Source organism: Plasmodium malariae (assembly GCF_900090045.1).
Source record: "Plasmodium malariae genome assembly, contig: PmUG01_00_25, whole genome shotgun sequence".
Classification (NCBI taxonomy): domain Eukaryota; phylum Apicomplexa; class Aconoidasida; order Haemosporida; family Plasmodiidae; genus Plasmodium; species Plasmodium malariae.
Genome location: NW_021638297.1, coordinates 15,142 through 31,335, shown reverse-complemented (window position 1 = coordinate 31,335; position 16,194 = coordinate 15,142). Strand labels below are relative to the sequence as shown.

Here is a 16,194-nt window from a genome sequence, read left to right as displayed (position 1 = left end):
ATAATAAAGTATCTCAAAATATAATAATATAATTAGTATTTTAACTTAAATATCCAAAATATAAAAATGAATTATTTAACACTATAGTAACTATTAACGTATTATATGGAATAATGAAAAAATAAAATAAAAGCATTTATTTCGACATATTTTTAAATATTGTTTCTATTTATCATATCAAACATATATAATGTGGAGACTAAATAATAATATGCATTAATGTTTTAATTATAAATTTTAAATATATATTGAACTAGTCTTGCTAATTTATACAAACTCTGTCATATAGTTGTTCACTCATATAATTGAGGGTAGTTAATATAAAATAATAATTAAAAATTAATATTTAAAAAAACAATTTTCCATTTTAAAAAACTATAAGTTATTCCGAAATAATTATATTTAAATTAATATATGCATAAAATATAATATATTATTCTAAATATTTTTTTTCGTATTACATAATTTCTGAAAATTTCTATAATATAAAACGTTTAAACAATAATAGTTATTCTTTTCTCATAAATATATAAAACATATTGTTTATTTTTTGTAATACATTTTAATAATACTCAATAATATATTATCAATTTATTAATTCACAATATTTTTACAAAATATTCATAAAACAAAAATTAATATTTATATTTATGTATATAAAAATAAATATATCCTAAAATAAATTAATAATCTTCTGCATGTAATAACAATAACTTCAAAAAAATTTCATTCTGTATATCTCTAAAAATAAAATTTATATATATAATTTTTTCTGTTAATGTATATAATAAAATAATAAGAATCTCCACAATAATTATCATTAATTATTTTTTATTATGAAAAACGTTCGACAAATTCATAGTTAATTACTTGGTTCCTTATAAAAACATACTATGACTAAAATATTTAAAGAAAAAGAAATTCATTATCAAGTTAATATTGTTTTTGGAAATTCATTTAGTAAATATAATAATGTAAATCCTAATATTATTGTTCATTATTATAAAAAATACGAGTAAAATGTTTAATATATAATAAGAACAAAATATTTTTTTAATAATACATGAAAAACTTAGTAGTTTCTTAAAAAAAAATTAATAAACAAAAGAGTAAAAAGGATACGATTACATTTAAGCTACAATAAATGAATTACAAAAATAATAACACGGTAATTAATAAAATAAAATTATTATTCTATAACATTAGTTATATATAGTTATTTTATGAGTTAGATAGGTATATATTTTGTTTACTTTCTATATTTCAATATATAGTCACCATATATTTGGATTCATTCAAAACATGCATTTTTATAAGGATAATCCTCAAACTATTTTAATAATTAGTAAAAATTTGCATATTGTATTGCATTATGAGATACATTTTAAATGTATATATTCCTTATACTATAAAATGATTCTGAATACTTATGTTTTACGTACATTAAACTTAGAATTTATTAAAATATATAAGCTATTTTCTTTCTTTTATATATATATTATATCTAATTTATTATGTAATTAAATTTCAAGTAATTTTACTTCTTAGATGTTATATTTAAACATGAATATACATTACCATGATTAAGTAATGATTACGTAATAAATATATAATATTACATATAATTGAATAAATTTTTCTCGCGTGCATTAACGTATGCATATGAACTGAACTTTCAATTTTTCATTTTTTTTATATTCTTTTTAATTTTTTTTATTTCTTATAGTAGTACTTATAAGACAGTGCAATATTGTATTTTCATACACATAAGTTAAAATTATGTTTCGTACTTAACAACTTTATTTTATAATTACCTTATATTATTCAGATGTATATGAGAACTAATTATTTTTATTTATTGAATTACATTAAATATACTGAGTAGCGATTATGTTATTTTTTATAAATTCACACTGAATCATATATAAAAAAATAGATTATGTAATCATATAGAACAAAATTTAAAATATACTTCAATTACTACGATCATAAAATTTTAATGTTTTAACTTCAATTCTCATTCCCCAACTAAAATATAAATTGCTTATTTCATATTAAATTATCATAATATCACACTTTACTTTATTTTTTAAAAATATATTACTTATAATTTAATATTAAAATTTATATTACTTTACATCATATAAAATTTCAAAATCAAATATAATTAGATGTTCTATTTTTTATCTTGAACAATAATAATAAAATTCATTTAAATATTATTAATATTATAAAAATAATAATGTTATAAAATATTTTCGTTTTCAATGATGCAGTACATTTATTAAATTCAATTAAGCTTATTTGCAGATCATAATGAATATTTAATAAATATATTTTATTTTATAATTTAATTATAATATGTGTAACTGCAGCTCTAATATTTTTTCAATGGTAACTTAAATATTAATACAAATTAAAAATTCTTGCCATGTTAAATTAAAAATTTTTTCTTTATTAAAGTTCTTATTAGCAATATTTTCATTCAACACATGTTGATTATACGTATACACTAGTCGTATATTCTCTACGTTCTTAAAGTACATTTAAAATAAAAAAAATATATGCATGCATAATTTTATTGACTAAAAATACTATTTAAATGTAAGAAAGTGTAATAACTAAAATGTATATTAATGTTATATAATAATTATCATTTAAATCTTTAAAAAAGCTTATTTAATAAATGAAACTTTTTCATTAATATAACGAGCAAAATTTTTCATGGGAAACATTATATAATTCACTTATTTAATCATGCCTCATAATAAAATTAAAACAATTATCTAAAGATAACTTCATAAAACTTATCTAACAACAAAAAATATCATTAGTTACTTATTAATTACAATAAAAAAAAAAAATTTCATTTTTTAACTTTTATTTCACTTAACGTGTGTTATAAACATAAAAGAAATAGAAATTTCCTTTATAAAATATTATAATTCTATACAATTTTAGTACAGTAACATAGAAATTAATATATTTTTGTATAAATATAATAAATAGCATAAATATATAAAAAAATACCAACACATTATTATATTAATAGTAAAGATATAATTATTTTCGTTACCATTAAAGATAATATAATTATTATATATATAAGTAAAAATTTTTAAATTATTATATATTATAAAAAAAAAATAAAATTTATACATAAAATATATTAATATATGATTATATTTAATCCATTAATTTTATCTTTTAATAATATAATAATATGCATATTTCATTTATTTACTTATATAATTTCAATATAGCAAACATTTAATACATTTTTTCAAAAATGAATTAATATAACAATTATATATTATTTTAACCATTCATTAGCTTAAAAGGATACATAATTTGAGAATTCTTAAATAATTATAATTGATTTATTCCTAATTATGATATATTTTTATTGTATCTATATAACTTTATATTTATATCATGCAAAAAAAACTATTAGTACATTAAAAAAATTTTTAAAAATATATCTAATAACATATTTCGTATTAAAAATATGTTATATAATAAATATTATGTTTATTCTTTAGTATATATATATATATATATACATACATATCAGTACAACAAATATATTATATTCCTTACATTATATACAGAAAAAGACACATTTGTTATTAATTTTAAACTAATAACACATTTTCTATATATCATAAAAAAAAAAAAACAATTATTTTAGACTAGAACAGCATACGTGTAATAAAAGTTTCCATTTTTTATTTCAAATATAAATTATCACACTTTAGTAAAATTATATATGTAGCATTGTTGTATATTTACTTAACTCTCAAACATATATTTTTCATATAGTTCTACTTAAATGCAAAAATGCATTTATGAAACTCTAATATATACATGATCCAAAATCATTCATTATAATGAAATTTAAAAAATATTAAAACAATTACAACGTTAAAAAAACTAAAAATTTAATTTTTTTATTGTAGTGTATCAGAAAAATCATATGTATATAGGTAAATTTACAAAAAAACATCAAATTATATATATGTTTGATAAGTGTAAAAATTCAAGATATTACATTTTTTTCTTCATATTAATGACTTCTTCGTAAGTCGAAAGATATCTGTTATAACAAATTTTACCTTTTCTTATATTTAATTTTATCAAATTTTTTAACTTTGTTATGGTAATAAATAATTCCTGATATAAGAGTTATACCAAATATAAAACAGAGTACGCAATATATTAGAAAATCAAAAAACGGTGTTATATAAAAATAAGTAGTACCATTTCCACTACTTTTTGGTACTGAATACTTGAAAAACGAGTCTACATTGTCCTTCAAATAAGTGTGAAAATTTCCCATTATTAACGGACTTAATGAAAAACTCAATAACTTATATAACCCCCTCCTAAGGCCACAATTACAAGAAAAATCTAATATTAATCCTAATGAGAACAAGAAAAACAATACTAAAGGCAAAGCAAACCGTAATCTGTATTTTTTAATTATTATTTTTTTGTACAACTTATCACTAATTGTTCTGTTGTTTTTAAGAAAATCCTGATAATCAAGTTCCTTGAATATCTTTCTTTCCAAATGAGAATATTTTTTTGTTTCAAATGTACAAGTTTTATGTTTCATATGTTTTTTATGACATCTTGTATTTCCTGGTGAACTTCCATTTGACTGCTTCATTTTTGTTTTCACACTTTCTTCATTATTACATATATTTTTTCTATTATTTAATCCAATATTTGGTATTTCTTCTTTTGTACATATAAAATTTAAATCCATATTATGTTTATACTTTCCTAGTAATCTATAATTCCTTATTTTTAGTATTTTCTTAAGCTCGCAGTAATTATGCAGTGAAATATTGAACATGCTCTAAAAAAATAATTGTAAATATTTGTTATTTAATAATATAAATAAGTTAGAGGAAAAAAAAAAAGTATTAAAAAAAAAAAACAGAAAAATATTAGTATTTCAAATATCCTTAAATAATTTTATCATACAACATCAATGTAAAAATGACATATCCAAGATAAAAAGATGAACCCCAAAAAATTAATAAATATGATTGTCTTTTGTTTTTTCCCCATAATATAGACACTTAGTATTACAATATAATCAATATAAAGAAGTTAATAATATTATAATATACATCTAATAATAAAAAGCAAAATTCTTTTTAAAATTTTTTTTTTATCATTGCTTCTTAAGTACGTAAAAAATATACATAACTATAACACTCTTCAAAGCATCTATGATGAAAAATAAATTTCAAACATATTATATTTATCATAATCTTAATTAAAAAAAAAAGAACTTTTTTTAAAATTAAATAATTTGAATTAACTAATTAATATTTATAATATATAATCTACTTATTAAATATAGTAAATTAGTTATATTTTATTAGTCATTTTTACAATAAATTCTTATATAAATACGTAAATACTTTTTATATTTGAATATTTATTTTATATAGAATATAGAATATAGAGAATACATACATTATATATTCCTGTATATATTAAAATAATAATTACTAATGTTAAGAATGCTATACCATACTTAATTCAAATTTTATAAATATTTATTTAGGGAAAAGTACTAATTTTTATTGAAATATTAATTATATTATAATAATACAATAGTAGTAATAATAAAAGAAAAAAATATTTTTCTTAATTTAATTATAAAAAATATTCATCAATTCCTCCCTAAGCGGACTCAATTTTTTTTAGTGTATAATTTTTTTTTTTTAAGTGAAATATCTAAGGATATACATAATATATGAAGAAATATATATTCTAAAAACAAAAAAAAAATAATATTCTATTGTTTTACTATAATTTTTTAATATTTCTCCTTTTAATTAAGTTTAATTTATATCGCCGTTTCTGAATTAAAAATCCCTACATTCATTTACATAATTTTTTATTTCTCTATTAATTATTTATATATATTTAGAAAAAATATTAAATAAGAATAAAAGAAAAAAGAAAAAAAAGAAACTAGAATCAGAAATGGTATAGAAATATTACAAATAATTTCGTTAATTTAAAAATATATAAAATGAAGTAAAATTACAAATAAGTATAGTATATGCATGATGTAATATATACATAAGAAATGAAAATGAATAACAATATATTTTACTAATATATATGGTTTTGTAATTTTTTGCTTATAATTTTAGAAAGAATATACATATTTTTTATTTATTCTTTTAAAGATACATAATATAAGGAACATATTTTTTTGGCGATGCATAATCGATCGACGTAAATATATAAGTGAATAATATTTTATTAAAAATACTATTAAAATCATAAATATATTATTCCTACAATATGTTGTTCGTTCTATGATTTTTCGAAGAGAATGATAATTTTAAAATTATTGTATATATACCAAAAATTATATTAATCCTGTAAAATATAACATTATAATATTCTCCTTAATAAGTATTTTTTTCGAATTATAATTAAAAATTTAAAAAAGAAAACAAATAGCTAAATTTATAACATTATTTTTAAATTATATAAATTTGCATAATTATATTTGTATTATTTTAATGTATATCTAATCTATTTCTTACAAGAATGATAAAGAATCTTATTTAGCTTCATTTAGTTTTTCGCACAATTTTTTTGTCTTTGTTTTTTACAAGTAATATTACTACATAAAGAATATGATAACCTATTTTTAATATAACCTATTTTTTATATTTACAAAAATATAAATATAAATAAACTATGTAATTTATTTTCTCTAAAAATTAATCTATAAATACGCTTTCTCAGTTTTAGAAGAACTGCTTATTTCTAAATATTCAAAATATATAATTTAATATAGTACAGAAATTAAATATTCTCATATAATTCTTTTAAAAAAAAAAAAAAACGAAAAAACATATACATATTATTTAATATTTCATTATATTATATATATTTTAAATGTAAAATGAATACATTATAGATTATGTATTATATTATATATTAAGAAACTCATTTCAAATTTTAATAAGTTTTTCTTATTAATAATACTAATTTTGTAAATACTATATTTTGGAACAAATGTTTATTATTATTCAAAAATATGCATTATCATAACAGCAAGATAGTAATAATAGTGATTTAAAAAGTAGAATTTTACAAAAATTATGTATTATATTAATTATAAAAATAGAATTCCTTATGATATATTATGTGTTTAAAAAATCATATTAATAAGATACCTAACAATATATATAAAAATAAATATTTAGACAGTAATTAAAAAAAAAGAAAAAAATAATTATTCATTTTTGTAGCATAATTTTGAAAATAAGAAAATTTAAATAATTTTAATATATATCATTATTTGTCAATGAAATTCTTTTAAATTCATGTAATTAATTTCTCTTTGCTGTTATTTTATTAAAAATAAATATTAAGTAGAAATATATATAGTAAAAAATAATGAGTAAAAAATGGATAAAAAAATATAATTTCCTTAAAAATATTTAATATGATTTCTTCAGTTCTAATGCATATCAAATGAAATAAATTTTAAAATAAGAATAATTTACATGATATTATATATACATAATAAATAAAATAAAGTATATTTTAATATAATATGTTTTCTAGTAATATTATTCTGATAATATTAGATAGAATATATTATCTTTTTATTTATTTTTTTGAAAATTAATAATATCAGGAACAAACGATAAGGATATAAATTAAACAATTATCATAAATAATTAATATATTATTAAATATAACTTTAAAAAAATACACTATTTCTTAATAATTTTCTATTTTATGTATAGTAATCTTTGGTAAGACAATTACTAATATATCATATACAAAGAAACATATTGTAATCATCCAATAATAAAACTTTATATTACTGTTTACTTTAATAAATATTATTCTTCAAATTAACCAATTAAAAGAATTAAAAAACTATATAAAAATATAGCTAAATTTAAAAAACTATAATTAAATTATAAATAAAAACATTTTAAATTAACACTAACAAGCTTTTCTCTTTTTATATATATATATATTATTTCCGTGACATAATATACTCAGACATTTAGTTTCTTTTAAGTTTTTTCCTGAATATTGCTATGTCACATTTTTAAGTACAGTTAGTGTTTTTATATAAATTGTTCGCTACAGCATTTTATATATTCATAAGAATATTCATATAACTTATAAATATATTTAAAAATTGAACCTTTTCTATAGTAAAATACTCCAACTCATTTACCTATAAAGCAGATTTTCCTATTTTAAACATATTCATTATTTTTTAATACTATTTTAAGTCTTTTTTTAAAAAGTAAATATATATTTGTATAAATTATTTATTTTTTCCAAAAATGTTAAGTCATATACCAATAGATTAAAGTTTTAGGAAAATACTTTATAGTTTCATTATTAGATATATATAACATAACTGTATTTTTTTTTTTTTTTTTTTGTATGTATCTCAATAGCCTTTTTCTACTTTGGCATCGTATATATTTTATATTTAATAAATTATATTATTATTAATACAAAATAACAAAGTTAATAAAGGATCTATATTAATTTTCTATTTCTACAATATAATTTTCATATTTATACTAGTTATATAATACCATAGGTACAAAAAATAAAATATACATATTCATATTTTATTGAAAATAATATAATCTTTATTTAATTTCATATATAATTTATGGCGAAAACATACATTTTGCTTTTCTACAAAGAAAAAATATTTGAATTTTTATCCTTTTCTATATTTTGAAATATAAATTATCTGTTTTATTGTGTCTAAAAAGTGTTCATAATTCAATTAACACGTAATGCCTTCTCATCTATGTTAACAAATGTTAATAATTATATAACACTAACATAAATATATATGTTATACAAAATGAAATAATTTATGTATACAATTTGATAATATTTATTATATATGTGCTTCTCGTAAATATCATATTACTAATCGAAAATTTGTACACTCCTTAAAATATGTTAATAAATTACATGAATCTTGAGTATCCGAACGATATGCCATTCTACAAATACCCTTATTCGTTTGTTTAATTCAACAAAATGAAGCAACTTCTGATACTTTTGTGTAAGAATTTATCTTTTTATTTTCAATAATTACATTAACATTTATTGCATTATTTTTCATAATTTTCCTTTTTTCTAGCACTATAAATTATTTTACTCAAAAGTAGAATATTCTACGCAATACTTTTAACATGTTCCTACAAGAAGTTCCTGTTTTAATAAAGTTGTATATACTAATATAAAAATTATTTAATACTAGTTTATATCACTTGTACTTATCTTCGACATTCAATAAAAACAAATATAAATATATAATGAAAAAAATTCTCCTATACAGATAAATGATTCTGCAAGTTATAAGACAGTATTAGGCTAACCACAGTTATTATAGAACATATACTTTACAGAATTACTATTTATAAATGCTCAATAATATATGTCTTCGTATATATAAAATAGAATCCTGTATATTGTAAATGGTATTTATTTAAAAACAATAAAAAAAAAAACAAAAATTAGAATAATTTTTTTAATAACACTTTAAATGTAATAGTATATGAATATGATTCTAATAGGATAATAAAAAATTCATATATAAAGATTAATGTATAAAGTCTTACTAAATACAAAAAAAATATGTTAAATTGAAAGACAAATATTTATAGTTTCATTGCCATCAAATGGAAATATTAACATATATAGCCCAGGCAAATGAAACAAATGCTAAACATAATTTTCATATATATTTGAATTCATAAGGAAGAGTACTGTATTTACTAAATCTAAATATATAAAGTTTTCACGCGTATACTGAGCACATAATCCTACATTTATTCCTTTTTAAAAAGTATATTTCATAGATGTATTATTATACGTCTCTTTAATCGTATTATAACGTATAAAATTAATAAAATTAAAAGGACATAATTGTGAATAAAGCACAAATGAAATCAGCTTATATTCATTTTTATTATTTTAAAAAAAAAAGCATTATTAGTATCAAAATATTGGTAATAATAAACATATTCTTGCACATTTAAAAATATATGTAATCATTAATAACACTACTTTTTTCACACTTGTATACAAAACTACATAGTAGCATAAACAGAAAAATGATGATTATTACGAAACAAAATAACGTACATTACTAAGGGAAGAGTTAATAAACGTTTAATCCTTTTTCACAGGTATGCTCATATGTGGCAGTTAAGAAAAAATAAAAATGGAAGTGGAATATATATTTATAATTCTTCTTTATAATATATATTCAAGTAATTTTTATACATTGAATTAAAATAACATTTTATGGAAGCAAATTATTTAGAATATTAATTTTTTATTTAGTTACGTTTATTAATGTTCTCTCAAATTATTTACCAAAAACAACTAACATATTTTTTGAAAAAATATGATACTGTTACACATTTATAACTAATAATTTAAAACCTTAAAAAATTTAAACAATCTTTAAAAATCATTTTGTTCCAAATACATATATTAATATATTTAACATAGTAAACTTTATATTACATATAAATTACAATTTTATTACAAAATTAAATAAATACTATTTATTTATTATATATTATTAAGAAAAGACATCTACATTTAGTTTATAAAAATATCATACATTCTTTTTTTAATTGAATGACGAAATAATCCTACTTTACTAAAAAGAATAAAGGAAATGGAAACAAAATAAGTGCACATTCTAATGTAATAACATGAATTTCCTACCAATTTAACACAATTATAATAAAAGCAGTTTTTTTATGAATTTTATGAAACATACATATATTTTACAAACAAAAATATAATTAAAATAATATATATTGTATGGCCGATGTATTAAATTAAACACAAGGAAAATATTAAAATACAAATTTATAAAATAAATCAATCAAATTCATTAAAGGTTATGAATATATATTTTTATATTTTATATAAAAACAAATATGCAAGTTCAGGTGGTATTATAAAAATAATGTAACTTCATGTGCTCTTCATGTGATCATAATATTCTTAAGAATGCAACATAACTATTTTTTGGAATTTAAAAGTTTTTTTTATAAATGAACCCTACCATTATTACAAATTTGTTACTTATATTTATTTATAGTTCTATATTTTTTAATTTTTCTACAGGTATAAGTAATGCCTAATACAATAGATAAGTAAATCGCGAACGCAAGACCTAAAAAAATTATTGTCGAAAGATAATAATATATATTTTCTACTTTAATTATACTCTTTAACTTAAGCCCTAATTTTGAATATACTAATGATACCAATAGTAAAAATAAGACAGGAATTAATAATAATTTTATCTTCTTTCTATTTATGGCTGTACACTTTTCCCAATTGTTCATTTCTTCGTTATTCTTTATTTTGTCAATGGAATGTAATACGCTGAATATTTGTTTTTCACAAAATACATCCGCTCTACTAGATAACGAAGAATTACTACCTCTATGCACTTTATGCCATTTTTCTCTTTTTAATTCTCTTTCTTTTAATTCTTTGTTTTGTAATAATATGTCTTTTCTATTTTTAGATATATGTTCTTCATCTAGCACATTATTATATCGTCCATTAAAATTTCTATTCACTGAATGATGTGCTAACTGTCGATTAGTTCTTATGTATAGATCTCTTTCTAACTTACACTTCTCATCCAATAACCCATTGCAGCTCTTCTAAAAAAAAAAAATTAAACATATTATTTATAAGAACATATATATCTATGCTATGAAAATGTTATTTTTAAAGATAAAATATTCAGTAACAAAAAATAAAGTATTATACGAAATATTATTATAATACCAAATTATTGTTATAACGAATTATCCAAAATAAAAGAGTAAAGATAAAGATTTTAATAAAAATGATGGAATTGAAATTTTTTTTCATTGTATGCATCATTAATTTTATTATATATTAACTAATACAAAAAATAACTATAGTTTCATATATTGAAAATGATAAAAGAAGCCATTCATATTTTATTTTTTTTTCATTTATTTAATTTATTTTAAATTTTATAAAATGAATTATTATATATACTTCATTAATTTTTCACAAACACAAAATAATTTTAAAATTTAGAACAATTTCAATATAGATTATTATAGAAATAAAATTGAATAAAAATATATGATAATTGTACATAATATTTAAATTAATTATTTAATAGCAAAGAGATTAAATTTTTTTTTATAAATTAGTTTAAAAAAAAAAAATATAATACGAAGAAAATTATTAAGATGATATGAAAACAAATATTATTTATTCAGTGATAACATTTTTTCATTCATACAAAAGAAAGAACTGTACGTAGAAAATATATACTAATATATGTTCATACAATAATTATGAATTTTTGTGTTCCTTCTAAGAAATAATTCTTATTTTATACATGTTTTTTTGTATTACTTCACCTTCTAGTTAGATAAATTGATTATTATTACCGTAAAAATATTAGAAAAAAAATATGAAGATAGGAAAAAATATTTTCATTTTATCGTATATTCATTATTATATAACTACAATTTTTTCTTATATAAATTTTTATATATTAAGAAAATAAAATTTTTAGTTATTAAAAAGTCTATGAAATTATGTATATATTTTTAAAAGTACCATAATAATGGTTCTATTTTTGTATAATAATTTTTACAATTGTAAAATTTGTATCTAATTCCAAATGAAATTTATTTTTATCTAGTGTAAATTTTAAAAATGTACAAATTAGCTTTTTTTTTTTTTTTTTTTTTTCTTTTTTTAAAAATGTAAAGAAATATATATTTTGAAAAATATTAATATATCAGAAAAAAAACAAAACGAAGATAAAAATAAAATTAGCTTATAAAACAATTTTGTGCAATCCAATAATTTCAGAAATATTTGTAGCACTTTAAGATTACAAATAAAAGCATCATTAACAATATAATTTTGGGATATACAAAAGAATAAATAAAAAAAAAAAGAAAAAATTTGTATATGAAAGATTTAGTAATTTCTTTGATGAAAATATATAGAAATAACTTATATTGTATTGTTTTTTTATAAATAAATAAATTACAAATATGTTTTTAAACCACATGAATGTTTAAAATTTTTATATAATAAAAATATATCTTAATATAAGAAAGGTATTTTATATTTTATTTTTTTTATTCTTTTTTACATTACAATACAGCTACTAATAAAAAAAGAATTATTATAAACAAAATAATATTAAAACCGATTATAAAAAAAAAAAAAATATAAAGTAGAATTATAAAATATATATATAATTTTCATGGAAGAAATGTTTCATTAAAATATAATAATAATGAATAATAACAAAAAAAAAAAAATATATACTTTCAATTAAAAATCTCACTGCATCATATTTATTTTTTGAATACAATATTTTTTAAATATGAGGGTCTTATTTTCTTAATTACTATGTACTCTTCTACAAGAAAAATATATGTATGTGTTATATAATTGATTAAATAATACTATTTAATATTCATGTAAATATTATTACTAAAACATGTATTAATATTATATTTTCACGCTCATTTGAATCTATAAAGAACCAAATTTAATAATGAAAATTACTCTAAAAACAGCTGCATTTGAACCTTATATATTACGCTTATTTAGTTGAACATTGTAAAAAAAATATAGTAACATTTTTTATATATTTTATTAAAACTTCTCTAAAAAAGACAAATAGTACTACGTACTTATAAATTACCAAAAAATTTAGTTCAATTTTTCACTTTCATTTTTTTTTTAAATTATCTTAATTTTTTGAAGAAATTACTAGTTATTTCAAACTATATGTATATATTTATATCTAAAAAATGATGTTAACACTATAGACAATATATTTATAAATAAGATCAAAAAATATAACATAGGTATATATATTTATCTACCTATCATTCCATTATTTCACAAAAGAACATATTGATTCTCATTACACTTAGTTAAAAATTTCATTTATATAGATATATAATACATTTTTATAAGCGTATAACCATAAAAAATCAAAGATAAAAAAAGGAATAAATTACGAAACAATATCTATTAATATACAAGTTCATTTTATTAATTAATTTAAAATTTTAATGTTGTAAAAATAAAAAATATATAATGCATATTAAAAAATTTTCAATATATATATATTTAATTCATTTTACCAAAATTAAACTAACACTACAATTAAGCATAATAATAGCATAGTAAATGTTTTTAAGTCCTAATTTAATTTTAAAGATTTAGAAATAATAATTCGTTAAGCTATTATAAATAATATATATATATAAAGGACATTATTTTATCATATATTTATAACTTCACATAAGATTTCAAAAAAAAAAAAAGAGGTAAGTTTATATGAAAAATAATTTTACAGCAAATATATTTCATGATGCATTTCTCGTAAAATATTATTTACAGAAAAATAATTAAGTTTTTTATATTTAAAAAAATAAAATACTTATATCTATAACAATACAGCAAAATACATGACTGTAGTTCCATTAAACACAAAACAAGACACATTTATTTTTAATATAAAACACACAACACATTTTCCTAATTAACTAATAATAATAATAATATATGAAAGGATAATATTATGAATGTAGTATTTCTTGTAATTAAACTATATATGAGCACACGACTTCAATAAAATTATATGTACTTTCCTTTTAGATATATTAATTTTAACGCACATTTATTTTTTATAAATATCTATTTAAATATATAAATACAATTATTAAAAAAAAATAATTAATTATACTAAAAAAAAACCTTAAAATATAAAATGCAAGGTATTAAAACATTTTAATTTACCAAAAAAACAAAGTCATAATTTCTTACTTTGTTTATCAAAAAGATCACGAGAATCTATGTACAAAAATAAAAAAATAATAAACTGTAGGAACCTTTAATAAGTATATAACTAAATATGTTACTCTTACTATTCCACACTAGAAACGATTTTATAAAAAGACACATATTATTTACTACATATTTTACTTTTTCTGAACTTAAATTTTTCATATTTCTTAGCGTTTTTATGATAATGAAAAACTCACGATACAATTGTGATACCTAATATAACGAACGGTACCATATATATTAAAATAGGGAACACTTGCCCTAATATGCACGCATCAGTAACTGTTGTACCACTGCACAACGTACATGTTGTCCCAAAACCCAAACTTTCCGAGTGCTTCCAAAAACCAGTTATCTTTTTCAACACACTTACAAATGTATATAATGGTCCCTCACTCTAATTTACTAATTTTTCTAAATGAGTTTTATTCAAACCGAAGTAAGACAATAAACAATCTTTACCTGACAATCCTAATGCTAATTCTACTATGAATACTATCAAGAAAAACAAAAACAGCAAGGAAGGTAAAAGAACCTGTAGTCCGCACTTTTTAAATATTATTTTCTTGTAAATCCTATCACTCACTGCTTTGTTATTTTTAAGAAAATTCATATAATCTAGTTCTTTAAATATTTTTTTCTTTAAATGAGTATATTATTTTGTTTCAAATAAACAAAGTTTATTTTTCGTAGACTTTTTGTTCTCACTAGCATAATTTAATGTATTTCTATACGTTTGTTTTTTCTTTGTCATAATGCCTTTTTTATTAGAATATATATCTTGTTTTTTTCACGCTTCATTATGTGGTATATCTTCTATAAAAACTCTAATAAATTGATCATTATATCTCTTGCATTCTACTAATAATCTACAATTCCTTATACCTAATTTTCTAATAAGGATGCATTTCTTCCCCCAATATATATTATACATACACTTAAAAAACGAAGATAGCATGTGTAATTTAAAGATATATGCTACCAACATAAAAAAATATTATTAATAAACATAATAAATGAAATATAGGAATATGTAAAATATGGTTAAATAATATTTTTATACCGAATCATTGTTAGAATGGCATATCCAAGTTAAAAGAATAAACACAAAAATTTTCATAAATAAAAGTATCGTAATATTTTGTTTCTTGTTGTATAATCTTAATAATGTAATATATTAATTATATAATCAGTTAGAAATAATAAAATACACTGCTAATGACGAAAAACAATATAATTATT

The 16,194-nt window shown here is 17.8% G+C and overlaps 2 protein-coding genes and 1 pseudogene across 3 annotated transcripts; all 3 read right to left on the bottom strand.

Annotated features, from left to right (window-relative positions):
- Positions 1–4,111: 4,111 nt before the first annotated feature.
- On the bottom strand, positions 4,112–5,079 carry PmUG01_00046400 (fam-l protein; the record flags this gene model as incomplete). Its single annotated transcript, XM_029003722.1, has 2 exons — positions 4,112–4,864; positions 4,993–5,079. The coding sequence occupies 2 exons, from the start codon at positions 5,077–5,079 to the stop codon at positions 4,112–4,114; spliced, it is 840 nt and encodes a 279-aa protein (XP_028859003.1).
- A 6,071-nt stretch (positions 5,080–11,150) lies between these two features.
- PmUG01_00046300 (Plasmodium exported protein, unknown function) lies at positions 11,151–11,961 on the bottom strand (the record flags this gene model as incomplete). Its single annotated transcript, XM_029003711.1, has 2 exons — positions 11,151–11,747; positions 11,875–11,961. 2 exons carry the CDS (start codon positions 11,959–11,961, stop codon positions 11,151–11,153), a joined length of 684 nt encoding a protein of 227 aa, XP_028859002.1.
- A 3,109-nt stretch (positions 11,962–15,070) lies between these two features.
- Positions 15,071–15,847, bottom strand: PmUG01_00046200 (annotated as a pseudogene). The gene is given in 3 exon segments: positions 15,071–15,313; positions 15,327–15,359; positions 15,374–15,847. Coding segments are annotated over 3 exon segments (750 nt in total).
- Positions 15,848–16,194: the final 347 nt, after the last annotated feature.